At 40.4% G+C, this 17,276-nt stretch overlaps 1 protein-coding gene across 1 annotated transcript in view; it reads right to left on the bottom strand.

Annotated features, from left to right (window-relative positions):
* Positions 1 to 645: 645 nt before the first annotated feature.
* SMU1 (SMU1 DNA replication regulator and spliceosomal factor) overlaps positions 646 to 17,276 on the bottom strand; it is a 30,850-nt gene continuing 14,219 nt past the window's right edge. Inside the window, exons 5-12 of the mRNA XM_037035764.1 lie at positions 11,860 to 11,988; positions 10,061 to 10,180; positions 8,652 to 8,768; positions 7,911 to 8,038; positions 7,286 to 7,412; positions 4,708 to 4,875; positions 2,963 to 3,115; positions 646 to 1,584 (exon numbers count right to left, since the gene is read on the bottom strand). Coding sequence (XP_036891659.1) covers positions 1,486 to 1,584; positions 2,963 to 3,115; positions 4,708 to 4,875; positions 7,286 to 7,412; positions 7,911 to 8,038; positions 8,652 to 8,768; positions 10,061 to 10,180; positions 11,860 to 11,988 — 1,041 coding nt within the window. The 3' untranslated portion in view covers positions 646 to 1,485. The remainder of the gene's footprint in view (positions 1,585 to 2,962; positions 3,116 to 4,707; positions 4,876 to 7,285; positions 7,413 to 7,910; positions 8,039 to 8,651; positions 8,769 to 10,060; positions 10,181 to 11,859; positions 11,989 to 17,276) is intronic.

Here is a 17,276-nt window from a genome sequence, read left to right on the forward strand (position 1 = left end):
TGGTTTCTGCAGCCAGAAGTTATGGGGGCTTATATTCCTGGCTCCTACACCCAGGGCTGGGGTGTTGGCATGGGGCTGGGACTCCTCACTCCTGATATCCCTCCCGAATTTTATCCAACACATGTGGATGAGGGACCAGTGCATTCCACATCTGTGCTCCTCCTACCAGTCTGGATGAATGTGGTTACTTTGATTCTGTACTCAGACTTTCATTCAATTCAAACTTCTGAGTGATGGTTGTTCTATATTTTAGTTGTAATTTTGATGTGGTTGTGTGAAAAGGTGAGCCATGTCTGCCTGTGCTGCCATTTTGACCAGCAGTCCCAGGAAAAATTTTTAGTTTGGGAAATATGGCTGGGAGAGAGGGATTTCTTAACACCATTAAGAATTTATTCAACCGATATGGAACATTACCATTTGCTAGGCACAGGATCAGGCTGTATTTAAAATTACAATCAAAGGTAAATTATAAGACTGTAAAGGTTTTTAAAAACTCTCCCCATTAGTTTGTACCTAAAATTACAGGGGGGCATAAAAGAACTACACCAACTAATAACGTCTCACTTTCTGGAAATGATATCTAGCACAACACAGATGCTCCATCTTGCAACACCTTTGGTTGAAACAAGAGACACCCACGTCAAGTATTTTCAAGGGTTTGTTGGCTTTTAATCTTTAGCTAACTGGTAAAGACACACATGGCAAAAGACTTTTCTAAATCTCAGTTCCTTTTCTTTCTTCAGAACAATAGCACATTTGTAATGCCGAACCCTCCTTCAATGAAGAGGAGGTGCCAAAACTGAATTCTTATAATGGACCCTGCAACTAGTTCCCACCAGTAAGGTTGGTTGGCCAGAACATGGGAGAAGGCACAGCTATAAAAATGAGTGGAAGGGTTAGGGCAGTGAAGAGAGACCCTGTGCAACATCAAACCTTTTCCCATACAGTCTCCTCTTCCACCCAGGAGCTGGCTCCCTGCTGCATTTAAGATTCAGGCATAATAATGTCCATGTCCCACCGACCTCACTAGATTCTAAGTAATATGTTAACTAGAGGAGCATTTATTTACATTTAAAGACAAAGCCCCCGGGAAGCTGTAAAGTTTATTACAATCTAAAAAAAAAAAAGGAACAGCTATTGAATATGGAATAGTCCTTATTTACAAGTTTACTGCAAGGAGGCACATTTTAACCAGCATTTCAATAATCAAAGGATTACTTTGTTCCCTAGAAATAGCAGTTATTCCACTTTCTGGGTAAAAGATTATTGAAAACATTAAGTGACTACCTCAATCAGAAACAAATGAATACCTTAAAATATATTAAAAAGGGTAGCTGCTACTTAAACATGAATTTTCACAAAATTATTCTTGTGCCTAATTCAGACAATTTACTCAGAAACCCCTCCAACCCCCAAAAAAGCAACACAGGAATATGTCTTCATTTAAGTACATGCTCTCAAGCTAATATAAAGAAAAAAGTCAAATTAGGGTTTCCAGAGTTTGAGGAGTCCGTCTTCACTGTAGGTCGCAATCAGGTTCTGATGAGGATGATGTGCAATACCAATCACATCCTTCTCGTGAACCTGGGAAAAGTACAGCACAGGGTTAGGGTACAGAGGTCTACAGAAAAATCACTCCGAAGAGGCTTCCAGAGCTGAGCGGGAGAGCGTAAGAGCAAACCTTCCACTTTCCACCAAAGGAATCAAGCCTAAGCCAGCCTCAGAAAGGGCTATACACATACACACAAACCCAAAACTCAGTGTTTTTCATAATATCATAATGTGTGAATAACACTTTGCTCCAAGACAGTGGCTGAGAACAAATGATTCCTACTCAGTGAACTTGGACTGCCCAGGGCCCTCAGCTAGAGGACACTCTACACCTCACCTTGTTTTACTCGAGTCTTAGATTAGTACTGGAGACTTCCCAGGGCAGGTGCACCAAAAGTTCACTCAAGAATGATAACGGGACAAGAGGTTATTCTCTAACTTGGGTATGTACATCATTTTCTGTATGTTCACCATGGCATTTCTTCCTGGACCACAGAATTTATATTTTCCCTGTCCCCCTTGCATCTGGGTGTGGCCATGTGACTGAATTCTAACCAAAAACAAATGAGAAACAAAGTAACAGAAGCCACTCCCAGATATGGATCTTAAAAACATATATATAGCCCTCCAGGTATCCTTCTATCTTTCTGAGATCTTAAAGGACACATAGTTCAAATGGCACAGCTAAAAAGATGGAGAAGGCCTGGCTGGTGTAGCTCAGTGGATTGAGGGCTGGCTGTGAACCAAAGGGTTGCCAGTTTGATTCCCAGTCAGGGCACATGCCTGGGTTGCAGACCAGGTCCCCATGGCGGGGGAAGCAGAGCATGAGAGGCAACTGCACATTGATGTTTCTCTCCCTCTTTATCCCTCCCTTCCCCTCTCCCTGAAATAAATAAAATCTTAAAAAAAAAAAAAAAAGATGGAAAAGAGCTATCCAACTCATTCAGTTAAGCCACTGAAATTTGGCTGAAATTTGGGGACTGTATTAATTACTCCTTGTACTAACTCTTACAAAAATCAAGCTGCTTGAAAACATCGTAATCAAATAATTTGAAAGGATAATGTAAAAGTAATGTGCTTTTGAAAGGGCACGCACAGAATTAGCTCTGTCACTCTCCAAGCCCCTGAGGAAGATAAAGATAATCTAGCAGGCGAGACAGGCACATTCACTTTCTTCTTCTCTGCGCTATGTACACCTACCCTACCCATTTGAAGCTGAGGTTCTCAATGAAGGGTGACTTTTCTTAACAGAGGAGGTAATTACATACAATTACTTATGGGTCCTTAATTTTATTTAGTGATAATTTTTTTATACCAAGATTCACACTGGTAACAGTCAGGAAAAGATTTCAGAGTTCAGAAAAACACAAGCATTAATTTCTTTAAATAGCCTGAAGTCAGTAATACTCACTGTCAAAGTTCTCTCCAGTTTGCCAGTGACTGTGCTAAAACAGTAGAGCACAAAGTCCTCCCCCACACAGTAGATCCATTCACCACGGGGAGAGAGGGCGCAGCAAACAAAGTCACCTCCTTCTCTCTTACCAGAGCTGAAGCTTCTGACAATCTACAGCATATTGCAGACCAAAACAAAATATTTGGATTAGCAGTTCTAATGCAGAAGTTTAAATGGTTATCTTTACATTGTTACACTGTATTTTCATTCACTGACATTTTAAATTAGATCTTCAATTCCATTCTTCATATGCTAAATCCTGAGATACATTCAATGGTCAGTGGCAATAGTCAGTAGCTAAAGTCAGTGGCAGACAGAAACTTAAACTTCCTATGTCCCAAGTCACCAATCTCGCTCTTTAGTCTAATGAGTCCTTTTGCCCTAAGGCAAATTCATTACCACACATACAATGAGTTCTAAGTCAGTATACCACGAGTTCTCAATGTTCCATGGACCATGCCCCCCAGTTCCCACTGTCCAACAGAATGAGACGCTCTCCCATATAGGCTGGCACTGTCTCCAGGACCTTGCTTGATTTTGCATACCATTTAAAATCATCACAAATCAAGCTGAGAGAAAACCAAGTACAAAGGTCAGAAAAGGCTACATACCACAGGATTCCATTTATCCACCAGTCTCAAAATGACAAAATTATAATAATGGAAAACAGACCAGAGGTCAGGCTTCATGGGGAGGGTTTGAATATAAATACATATTATGAGGGAGACTCTTTGGAGGTGATTAAACAGTTCTGTAACCTAATTATGGTGATGTTTACATAAATCTACATGATGAAATTTCACAGAATTATTAACTTCCTGCCTCAAAATGAATGAATGTAAAAACTGGTGAAATCCAAATAAGGCTGTATTTGAGTTAACAGAATTGTACTAATATGAACTTCCAGGTTTTGATCATTGTACTATGGTATGTAAGATGTTATCATCAGGGAAGGGGTACACAAGAACACTCTACTGTTTTCTGTAACATCTTTAGGCATCTAAACACAACTTTTAAATAAAAATATCTTTAAAAAGTCAAAGAAAGCTATGAAGTGGGCAGCTCTGGCTATTGTGCAGGGGCCCAGCAGATGCTGCAGACCAGCCACCGGGGTTCTAAACTACTAATCTGTATCAGTTATAGGGACTAAAGGAACACACAGCTCCATACACCACCCCCCATTCTCCATGCTCAGCAGAATCCCCACACACCCAGGCCAACATTTCAGTATCACACAACATATTCTCAAGGCTTGAGACCTCAACCTTGAAGTTTCTAATGTCCCTGATGCCATAAAAGTGAGGTTCCTTAGGAACCATACCAATGTGCTGAGTACAAATACACATCCCGCAGACATTGTTGCCCTTCTCCTTTAAGAGTTCCTTAGATCACATGGTAGCTAGATGTCCCAAGTTGGTGACTAACACTATCTCCTTCTCTCGGACAGGAACTGTTATCTTCAAATTTTCCATGAAACTTGGCAAAGGCTTAAAGACAGATAAGAGCCTCATGTATACAAAGGATACAAAAGAAAGAGCAAAATTCACAAAAACCTTGGGGAAAAGAGATAACTTTTGAAAAGCCAAAGAGTACAGTTTAAACAAGCACTTGGATAACAAATACAGTGGACATGGTTTGGGGGTGGGGGCCGAGAGGGCAAGGACCACAGGCTCTAGGCGAAGGCGCTGCCCTGGGGCGCTCACCTGCCCCTGCATGTTCATGATGACCACCGTGTTCGACCTGTTGCACACCACAAAGTGCTCCGGGTTTTTGGGGAGCAGGATCACACTGTTGACGGTGATGTCTGTCCCCGCTGTGCTGCCCAGAGACTTGAAAGTATTTGAACATTCTGTGGTCTTCATATTCCAGATCTGTGACACAAAAATTTAAAGCATAACCAAATCCAAAGCATAAGAATCTCTATAGTTTTGGGATTTAAAACAACGGAAATTAGATTACTAAAACAGAACAAAATTGACTCAGAAAAAAAGAAATTCTTGATTGTTCAGTCTAATCAAATACCTACACTGCCATATTTATAGTAAGTACTCATCTATTTGCTAATTAGTATAAATAAAAGTCACAAAACTAAATAATAAAAACCTTTAAAAATCTATGATCTTTTCTCATAAAATTTTTCCAATGAGCTACCCAGCTTTAAAATTAGCTGTGTCAATGCTCTCCCTCCCAGAGAGCACACCCACACCTTTCTCTCCTCTTAGGTGTGCACGAAGCTCCTACACTCTGAGGCTCTCCTCCCCGCAAGACTTGCAAAGACTTGCAATGGGGGAGAAATGGGCAGCAGCAGTTTGTCCCAGGCTAAGCCGCTGAACCTGTCTCCAAGGCCCCTTTTTTCTGACTTTTCAGTAAGCCAATAATAGCAGCCCCACCTTGGCTCACTCTGTCACTGTGACTTACTTCTCAGTGAGCCAAAGCAGCCCTGCTGCGGCTCATTTCTCTCCTATAATAACACTTCCAGAGGAGCAAAGCAGCTCCACCTAGGTGCTCTCCGGTTCCTTCTGTCCATTCTAAGCCCTTCCTTGTTTCCCTGTTCCCAGCTTTAATAAATGTACTCTCAAAATAAATAAAATTAGCTGTGTGTCAATACTGCCAGTCATCAACAACCACAAAACTACCCTCATCTGGACAATGAAATCAAACGGCAGCTGTTTAGAACTGCATGCTCAGGACCCTATCATCCTGAGATTCTGATTTGGTGGAGCACAGGCATGTGCATTTTATAAAGCTCCACAATGATTCTAACGTACATCTTAAACCCTTGAGCAGAAGTCAAAATGTTGACACACACACATGAAGATCCATGAGGTGGAAGCCACTCTTGGCCACCTGTATTACCTCTCCCTGTCCAACATCTCTTCTGGTAATAGCTCTCCACCCTAATGCTTTTCACTGTGTCCCCTGGACTGTTAGGAACTGAAGGGTTACATCAGACATCACAGTTATTGACATCTGAGATGTGCTAAGACAAGGGATGGACCAAATATGAGTTGCTTTGTCTGGACACCACTCACTTAATGAGGTGTAAATGCCTCAAAAGTATGGAATTTGTGGTATTTTGTCTGTGCCTTCAACAGAGTTTGGCACAAAACAGATGTTGAGCACCCATTAATAGGAAAGTTGCCCACTAGTTGCCCTGATGTTTACTTTCCTAATAAACACTGTAATCATCTGTCCCAGTCTCCTCTCTAAAACCCCAGTTGCACTGTGGCTGGTGTGGCTCAGTGGATTGAGCACCAGCCTATGAACCAAAAGGTCATTGGTTCGATTCCTGGTCAGGGCACGTGTCCGGGTTGCAGGCCAGGTTCCCAGTTGGGGGTGTGCAAGACGCAACAGATCAATGTATCTCTCACACACTGATGTTTGTCTCCCTCTCTCCCTTCCTTCCCTTCTCTCTAAAAATAGATGAAAACCACCTCCCACTGGCATTTTACATGTGGTGGCGCCCTACACATAGCACAGAGAGCAATCCCATGACTCAAGTACCAAGAGCTCTGTGTCTTTTCCCCTTCATCCTGAGGAAGTGTGTGTCTTCTACCCCCAGGTTTCAGATTCAGTTCCCAAGCCGGAACAAACCTCAGGGCATGGTCTGACTTTCAGGTGTTTGTATATGGAATGTTGAGGTCTTTTGCTAGAAAACACTCAATTAAGGCAATTTAAAAGCAAGTCCAGAATGTATATAGAACGTCTCAAAGATCTTCAGCAATTTACTATTTGGATTCCTCATCCTTTCAAGAAAATGAGGCCCTCTCTTAAAATAAATCTCTTAAGGTACTAAAGATCCATTACTCTCAGTGGACAGCTGAGGGCGGTACCCGAGAAAGGGCTGGGCTCTACTCTTACACATCTTCTGCTCCTCTATAAATACTATCAGGGAGGCCAAAAATGTGGGGGCCAGGGGTGGGGTGAGGCTATGAAAAAAAAAAAAGATCCCTTTATATGGTCATCAAGTCCTTTGTGAATTGGCTGCAATTGGACCATACCTATGGCAAGATCAAATTTAACTCTGTAAGAGGGGTATGACTTAAATTTAGGACCCCACACCTTTCCCCTTTCCTTATACATGCTAAAGTCTGTTTTGATTTTGTAGGTCTGAGATTTGAGGTTCCTCAGCCAATAGGAATTACCAATAAGCTTTTACTATTGTCTCAGACTCACCTCAATTATAGATAAAATAGATAGTAAAGAAGTTTACTTCACTATTACCACCACTGAAACCTCTTCAGAGAGCAAAAATGGAATAGAAACCCCCAAATACTTCACCTTTACAGTGCCATCAGAGGATGCACTGATAATATAATGTCCATCCTGTGTAAATGTTGCTTCATTAACAAAGGAAGAATGGCCACGAAATTCCTTCAGGGTTTTCCCAGATTTTAAACCATGAATTCTTTCGCACATAAAAGGAAATGAAAAGAACTATTAATATTCAATGTTATGGTTGAGAGCAAGTATTGAATGCATTTTAGATGAATTATAGAAGCTCTTGTTATAATAGGTCTATGCATTTATGTACGCAGTATAATTTTCATTGTGTCAAAAAATCAAACAAAACTAAGATAAAGGTTGGCACAGAGACTGGAAGAAAATATGCCAATAATACCACAGGCTTCTATTCATGGACAGACTTCTAGGTCTTGGCTAGACCCCAGGAATCTCTATTTGTGATATGCCCTCTACCATGATGAAGATGCAGGTGGGTAAAGACTCCAATGGACAAGATAACAGCACTGTTGTCAGCGTACCCTGACTGGGGAATGAGATCTCACATACTCTCACTACCATGTAATACCATCCCGGTAAAAGCACAGGGAATCACAAGTACCTCTGAAGCGAGGTACTGCATCATATTAAACCTGAGTGAGGGCAATTTAGGGTTCTTACTTACCTAATTGTCTGGTCAAAAGAGGCACTAAGGATCTGACTGCTGTCCTTAGAAAAGCTCAGACAGGTGACACCTTTACTGTGCGCCCTTTCAAATCTCCTCAAACACTGTCCACTCTGAATTTTCCAAACCTTTATAAAAAAAACATAGTGAAAACTTGTAAATAGTGTCCTACTCTAGCCCACCAAGCTAAGCCACATGCAGTGCTTACTACTGTATGAAAACAGCATTAAAAATGCATGCTAATAGCTGAATATGATGTGTCTGGTTCACATAGTACAATGATAACTGAATCCTTAAAAGCTGAACCTCTTTCCTTGTAAATTATTAAAACAAAAATTTAGACTTTAAGTTCACTTTGCAGAGACCATTTCTGTATTATATCTAGCTCAGGGCATTTTACCAGCAATTAAGTACAAGCCACAGCTAATGAGCTGCAGTCCATCTCACTCGCTAAAAAATACAGTACAACATCTATGAGGTGAGGAAGGGTGGGGGCATCCAGCAAAAAGGGCAAGAGCAGATCTGGACTGAAGTCCAGATCTATCACTTACTAACTGTGCGACCTTAAAGAAATTACTAGGCCTCCCTCAGTAGAGTTATTATTTGGATTAAACAAAAAACAAAGTTGGTGCTCAATAGACAGGAGCTGTACTGAGCTGCATACCATATGTAGGACCCTAACTACCTCATTACAGAGCTCTCAAAATGTCCACATACCAGAGTTTGTACCATAATCCATACCTTGATTTTTCCATCTTGGGCCCCAGTTGCTAACATTTCTGTGTCTCTGCTGAAGCACATGCAGAGGACAGCATCATCCATCATCATAAAGTTATCCTGGGCCTGGTACTTAAGATCCTAAAGGGAACAAAGATAATCAGCTATCAAAATAACACAAAACCCAGTCACCCCAGATCTCTACAAACTCACTGAAAGCAGGATAATGGCTTATACCTATGCTAAATCTCTGAAGCAAATAGTCTGACATGCACACATGTTCCTAATAACAACTGACAATGCTGGGAATAAATACTTTTACACAATTCTAACTAACACTGTGAGACATGCCAATTTAACAGCCTATATCCTTTGCTGACTAATCTTTTCTAAGCAAAAATTCCACCCAGTTTCATACCATACATCTTTAATAAATCTGAACTTATTTACCTTGGGAGTATGATGTGAGAACCTAGTGTTTTCTTCCCCCAGTTCTTAGCTACTTTTCCTTAAACCATGTTACTGACTAATCTGTTTATTTGTGACTCCTATTTTATCAACTAGTATTGTTCAAATAAAGTATCCCTATATTTCTCTAATTATAAACTGAGACCGCTTCATGGCTTTAAAAAAGACAAACTATAAATAAATATATATATAAAGAAAAAGTGAAAATTAGTCATAAATTCACTACTCAAGTACAATTTGGTACTCCATGATGAAGATTACAATTTAAATTAGTGGATAGCCAATAAATAGCTACTTGGGAAAAAAGATTAAATTCAATCTATACTAACTTTATCTCCTTAAACAAATTCCAGATGGATCAAAATTTGAACATAAAATAAAACATAAAAAGATTAGAACTGTGGAAGAAAAGATGGATAAATATGATACAAAAAAATTTTACGTATGTAAAGAAAAAATGTAAGCAAAATCAAAAGACAAAAGTCAAAATTGAAAAGTATTACAAAGGTTGATTTTCTCAAACTTTAAACAGCTCCAACAAATCAATAAGACACAATCCAAAAGCAAAATGGGCAAATGATATGAACAGACTTCACAGAATAGGAAATATTGGTGGCTTATCACATAAAAAGATATTCTCTCATTCATAATAACACAAATAGTACTATAATTAGGTTAGATTGGGAATAAAAATTGCTTAAATATACCAAAAAAATTTCAGCAAGGTTACACAAAAAAATCAGTAACCCTGGGTGGACCAAGGAAAGGAAATTACCAGCTGAGGGACAAGGGTGGGAGCAAGACCCTTTAGTAACCAATTTTTCTATTTTATATAACATTCTATCAGATGTACGTATCACCCATTCAGAAAAAATAAATTTAAATTGTAAAACTAACAAGTAATTTAAAAAGCAATAATAGGTCATTGTTTCACTAGAAAAATTAATACATTTTAAATACTTTACCTTCCTGATTTTTCCAGTTGTAAAGTTCCATACTTCAATGAATCCGTCAACAGACCCAGTGACCAGATACTGACCATCTGGAGAAAATCGAGCACACTCCACATGTGATTTCTGACCAAACTGTTTCAAACGGAACAATGAAACAGATACATCTTTATCTAATGGCCTTATAACAATTCTCATTTTAACCTTTTGAGAAGCCTTGCCCTTACATAGTCATAGCTAGCTTATTATTAAAGTATTAGACATTTCTGTACCTGGACACAGAAAGATTGTGGATATATTTTCTCTGACCAGTTTGATGTTTAGGCTCTCAGCTGAACTAGTTTTTTTAATGTAAAGTTGACATTTCCAAAGAAAAGTGCCCCCTAAAAAAACTATTTTAGCATGGGACTTAGAACAATCCTGTTAACCCAAACAAGCAGCTTCTATCAGGATCAGACACTATTAGCATGATTTTAACATTCAACTTACTATGGCATTATATCTTCCTATCGTGCTTTAAGGGGCAAAGTCACTTTTTCAAAACAGATACCTGTTTTCACACACTATTTTGTAAACAAATGTTCTATCACTGTTTTTTTTTCCATGACCTTCTCTTAATTAAATGATAATGTGTAGGTCACTAATTCCAGGAAAACTAGTGAAAGCCGACGTGGACTGTTTACCTGTGAAATGCACCCTGGTCATTTACCAGCAATCATGCTCCCAGTAAACATGAAAACTACAGAACATTAGACAGATGAGTATAGAGAAATGCTGTTACAAATGTCAATTTAGATGCCCAAAAAAGAAAGTGCAATAAAAATCGTAGCCCAGCAGCACAATTGCAGTGGATCTCTATTTGTCTCAAGACTTCAGCCGGGGGAAAAGTGCTGCTCAAAAATATCTTTGAACACAAGTCAAAACATAAAACCCAGAAGAGACAAATTCCATGTGCTAAGCCAAAGTCAAATTTTAAGAATATGAATTATGTTAAAATCCATAAATTCAATGACAGCAGAAACCTAGAGAGAAACTATAATATAAAAACATGCTGCCCCAACTGGTGTGGCTCAGTGGGGTGGGCGTCAGCCTCCAAACCAAAAAGCTATGGGGCACAGGCTTGGGTTGCGGGCCAGGTCCCTGCTGGGGGCATGTGAGAGACAACTGATCGATGTTTCTCTCCCTCTCTTTCTCCCTTCCTTCCTTCCTGTCTAAAAAAAGATGCTGAAGTAGCATATATATTGGTAATTCTGGAAACTGCAGCAATTACTTGATTGTGCTTTTTCCTAGAAAAGTCTCACATTAAAAAAATAATGATAAACAAAAAACAAAAAACCAACACCGGTCCCCTGCCCCTGCAAAAAAAAAAAAACAAGACCCAGCCACAGGATGATAAAATTATTTTCCTCAAACTGCACACAAGCTCACTTTACAGTCCATGCCTGATAATTTGCCTAACATGCAGCAGACAAAAACACAAATGCTGAACAAGACAACTATATTAACAGTTCAGTCACTCCCAGGCTTAACCAAACAGCTAACCATTCTTCCAAACGCAGGCTTCCTGGTAGGAAGTGCAGGGCAGATGATGGGCCAGATATCAAATGTATGTCCACTAGGTCATACAGCTGAGAGGCACCGCTGCCAGGCCACAGGACCCCAGTAGTGACCAACAGCAACACTGAATGTGGTCAGAGCTGGAGAATGAGTTCTGCTTCCTAACCCAAGCTCCTAGCACAGGGGCCTGACTGAGCAAGAACATGTTGAGTCCTCAACAAATAATTACCAGCTGGCTGAGTGTCTAAGGATCCTACCTTAATATGCCTACTCAGCTGTGTAGGAAACTTTTCTTCTTCCACATCTTTGACAGCTGCTTTGCCTCGGAACAAATCTATGGTCATGCCAGGAGGAAGCAACCCCTGGTGCTGCTGCCACTTCAGTGCCTATGAGAAAACAAATGTACAATAATCCCCATGGGTGTTTTTAAGATCTGATCCTGATTGCTCAAAGCCAAACCCAAAAGGATGAAGTTCAGAAGACATTGTGAGCTACCTAGACCCAGCCATTTTTGGCCATCTACAGACAATTTTTTTTTAATTTATTGAGGTGACACTGGTTAACAAAATTATACAAGTTTCAGGTGTACAGTTCTAAAACACATCATCTGTTCACTGTGTATTGTGTGTTCACTACCCAACTCAAGTCTGTTCAAGACCATTTATCCCCCCATACCCTCCTCCATTTCCCCCAATCCTCCCTCCAGAAATCACACTTGTCCATGTCCATGAGTTCTTTCTCTTTTTTCTTTTTTGTTCAATCCCTCCACTGCCCCCACAGCCCCGCCCCCACAGCTGCCAGCCTGCTCTGAGTCTGTCTCTATTTTGCTTGTTAGTTCATTTTGTTCATTAGATTCCACACAACACAATCTATGTTACTCTACGTGGAATCATAAGATTCTAGATTCTGCACACCACAATCTATGCTCCTAGGAACACAGGCTAATCTCAGGGTGGGCTAAGGTTTCTGAAAGCCCATCTTTCCATACCTATTTTGTTTTATTATGAATAAAATTTGGAAAACAAAAATCTCCCATAGTTCCAACATCGAAACACGGCCACTGTTAGCATTTTACATATTACCTTCTAGTATTCCCCCCTTACACATGTTTCATTAATGTAGCTACAATTATGCTACGTATAAAGTTTTAAGTTTTAAAAAATTTTAAATTGATTTTAGAAAGAGAGGGGGAAGGAAGATAGAGAGATAGAGATAGGGGAGAGAGGGAGAGAGAGAGAGACAGAGAGCCATCAATTTGTTGTTCCACTTATTTACTCATCAGTTGATTCTTGTATGTGCCTGGACTGGGGATCAAATCTTCAACCTTGATGTATCTGGACAATGCTCTATCCAACTCAGCTACTGGGTCAGGGCTATACATAAAGTTATACATTCCCCTGTTTTCATCTAATATCAAATCATACTATGCTATAACTAACATTTCAATGGCTATAAAATATATCATGTCTAGTGGATATTTAACAATTTAATTAATATATTAATGGACATTTACACACTTCCAGTATTTCACACATCTAAATAATGCTGCAATAAACATCTTTAGACATAAGGCTTTTTCTATTTTGGGAAATATTCCCACCTTAGTTAGAATAGACTCCTAGAATAGGAATTACTGAATCCAAAAAAAGAACAAATGGTTACAGCTCTTGATATATACTGACAAATTATTCTCCCAAAAAGTTGCCAACTGCAACACTGCCCACAACTATATCATGAAGAGTTGAAAGAATCGTAGACCCTGGAGACAGATGGCCCTAGGCTACATCATTTGCCAAATGTTATTCTGACTCCCCATCTTATGAACTAAAAAAAAGTAAAAGCCTAATTCCTAGAGCTCCTGAAAGGATACAACAAAATTATATATATCAAGTTTATATAACCAGTACATGGATCAATGCTTATTCTTTCTTCCTTTTGTTATACCAAGAAAACTCAACAGTTTTGGATATGATTTTAAAACTCTGGCCCTGGCTGGTGTAGCTCAGTGGATTGAGTGCGGGCCTGAGAACCACACAATCACGGTTCGATTCCCAGTCAGGGCACATGCCTGGGTTGCAGGCCAGTTCCCGGCAGGGGACTCACGAGAGGCAACCATACATTGATATTTCTCTCCTTCTCTCCTTCCCTTCCTCTCTAAAGATAAATAAATAAAATCTTTAAAAAAAAAACTCTGCTAATTTACTCTGGCTGATGTAGCTCTGGGGATTGAGCGCAGACCTATGAACCAAAGGGTTGCCAGTTCGATTCCCAGTCAGAGCACATGCCTGGGTTGCAGGCCAGGTCCCCAGTAGGGGGTGAGTAAGAGACAACAGACCCATGTATCTCTCATACACTGATATTTCTCTCCCTCCCTTTCCTTCTCTCTAAAAGTAAATAGTCTTTTAAAAATGATGTTAATATAAAAACAAGACCTATTTTTTCACTGCATTATTTAACTGACTACTGGTGATACATAGGAATGCAATCAGTTTGTATCTGGCAACATCACCAAACATTTAAATTCTATGATTATTATAGTTGAAATATATAATTCCAAAATTCACGTAACTTATTTTTCATGTTTTACTGCAATAATAAAAAACTTGTGGACTTCCGCCAAGATGGAGGCATAGGTGGAAACACTGTGCCTTCTCCCACAAACAAGTTTGAATACAACAAAGGTTTGGAGAAACAAAGACACAACCAAAGGACAGAAAATTGAATTATACGGAAGTCCGACTACATCTAACCATTCAACAGGGACGATAAGAGGGGCGGAGCCAGCAGCGAGCAGGGTCGGGCAGGACAGGGCCCCCGACCCAGGCGCGCAGACAGACGAGAACCAGTTGGGGTGCGGGGCAGACCGCGGGCGCATATTCGCGCACAGTGAGACAGACCACCCAGGCCCCAGGGGGCGAGGGCTGACGGCAGTGGCACACTCGCGAGCAGTGGGATGAAACGCGTGGGCCAGGTGATGGCAGCAACTGCGGCACCAGTGAGGGCCGTGGTGGCAGGCAGCGGACAGGACGCCATAGTCCCTCTTTGACCCCGCCCCCACATACAGCGTCACAACCCAGCGACTTAGTTGCCCTGCAATACCAGTGAGAGCCATTGTCGCTCTTTGACCCCGCCCCCACATACAACATCACAACCCAGTGACTTAGTTGCCCTGTTCTAGTGAACATTTTAGGGCTCTGATCCTGCTATGGAACAGGCACGAACAACCCGAAAGATGGCACAAGAAGAACTCAAAGTCCAAGAGCCAATAACTCTCAGCGACCAAGAAATTGCCAGCCTCTCAGAAGCACAATTCAGGACACTATTTATCAGGATGATCACAGAACTGGTAGATTATAGTCACAAATTAGAGGAACAAAGTCACAAATTAGAGGAATATATGAAGGCTAAACTAATTGAAATGAAGGGAGATGCACAGGAAACCAATAGTGATGGAAAGGAAACGGGGACTCAAATCAATGGAATGGACCAGAAGGAAGAACAAAACATCCCACCAGAAAGGAATGAAGAAATGAGAATTCAAAAAAATGAGGAGAGGCTTAGGAACCTCCAGGACATCTTTAAACGTTCCAACATCCGAATTATAGGGGTACCAGAAGGGGGAAAGAAACAGCCACGAGTGGAAAACATATTTGAACAAATAATAAAGGAGAACTTCCCCAGTCTGGCAAAGGAAATAGACTTCCAGGAAATCCAGGAAGCTCAGAGAGTGCCAAAGAAGTTGGACCCAAGAAGGAACACACCAAGGCACATCATAATTACATTAGCCAAGACCAAAATGAAGGAGAGAATCCTAGAAGCATCAAGGGATAAGGGGACAGTCACCTACAAAGGAGTACCCATCAGACTGTCAGCGGATTTCTCAAAAGAGACCTTACAGGCAAGAAGGGGCTGGAAAGAAGTATTCCAAGTCATGAAATCCAAAGACCTACAGCCAAGATTGCTTTATCCAGCAAAACTTTCATTTAGAATGGAAGGACAGATAAAGTGCTTCTCAGATAAGGTCAAGTTCAAGGAGTTCATCATTACCAAGCCCTTATTATATGAAATGCTAAAGGGACTTATATAAGAAAAAGAAGATGAAAAATATTAACAGTGAAAGGACAGCAAACACACAGCTATTAACAACCACACCTAAAACAAAAGCAAACCAAGAGGACAGCTAGATCAGGAGTGGAACCATAGAAATGAAGAACACATGGAGGGTTAGAAACAGGGGGGTGGGAGGGGGAGAAGGGGGGAGAAGGCACAGAAAATAGCATAGACGGTAGGTAGAAAATAGGGGGGAGGGCGAGAATAGTGGGGGAAATATAGAATCTAAAGAACTTGAGACACGTGGTTATAAACTAAGGGGGGCAGAATGGTGGGGGAGGGAGGGTGCGGGTGGAAGGGATTGAAGAGGGGGAATAGAACAACTGTAATGGTATAATCAATAATATATATTTAAAAAAAAAAAACTTGTATCTCTTTCACAACCAAGATTACTTTACCAAGCAAAGCTATCATTTAGATTCAAAGGGTAGATAAAGGGCTCCCCAGACAAGAAAAAGCTAAAAGGAGTTCATCACCACCAAGCCAGGACTATATGAAATGCTAAAGGGTCTTCTTTAAGAAGAAAAAAAGATAAAATATGAACAACAAAATGGCAATAAATACATACCTATCAACAATTGAATCAAAAAACAAAATGAAAAGCAGCACAGAAACAGACTCATGGATACAGAGAACATTTTGACTATCACCAGATGTGAGGGAGGTCAGAAGAACAGGTAAAAAAGGTGAAGGGTGAAGGGATTAAGAAGTACAGATGGGCTGTTACAGAATAGACACGGGGAGGTCAAGTACAGCACAGAGAATACAGTCAATGATACTCTAATAACTGTGTATGGTGTCAGATGCAAAGTTTATCAGGAGGATTACTTAGTAATTTATGTAATGTCTAGTCACTGGGGTGTACATCTGAAACTAATAAAATAATGTATGTCAACTGAAATTGAAAAATCAATAAAATAAAAATAAACTTCCATCTCCTCAGGGCCTCTCTACAATCAATGTATACTCTATGCTGGCTCTTTACCATTAGTTTATAATAGTTTCAAATCACTACCATCTTTAAACGAAAAAAACCCGCTCTCTTGCCCCGTGTTCTTTAGCCATTGCCCTCTCCACTCCTCCTCACCGTCACTGTCTCCCTCTAACAGCCAAGCTTCATGAGCCATCTATACTCATTATCTTCACTGTTCAGTTAATTCAATACTAACCCACAGCAACATACTGTCTGTCTCCTTTTCCACCGGAAATGCATCTCAAATACCCTAACAGTCAAAACCAGACCCCTTTCTGATGTGAAGCTTCCTCGTGCTCTCTGTTGCTGTCAGCTTTGATGACCACTCACCTTCCTGAAACCCCTCTCTTGGCTTTTCTGACCCTATTCTCTCAGCTTCCCTTTTACCTCTCTGGCCGTTCTTTTCTATGTTCACTCTGTTGACTGTAAGTGTCCCCTATAGCTTTCTTCTCAAATTTTTACTTTTCTTATTTCTACATGCTTTCTGAGAGTAATCATATTTACATGTATGGCTTCAACCACTATTGCAATTTACAAATCTATAATCTCACCAATACCTCAAGGCTGAGGTCTAGATTCACAGTGCTATTT

The sequence above is a fragment of the Sturnira hondurensis genome, unplaced genomic scaffold (assembly GCF_014824575.4).
Source record: "Sturnira hondurensis isolate 20B ecotype Veracruz unplaced genomic scaffold, ASM1482457v3 Scaffold0022566, whole genome shotgun sequence".
Taxonomy (NCBI): domain Eukaryota; kingdom Metazoa; phylum Chordata; class Mammalia; order Chiroptera; family Phyllostomidae; genus Sturnira; species Sturnira hondurensis.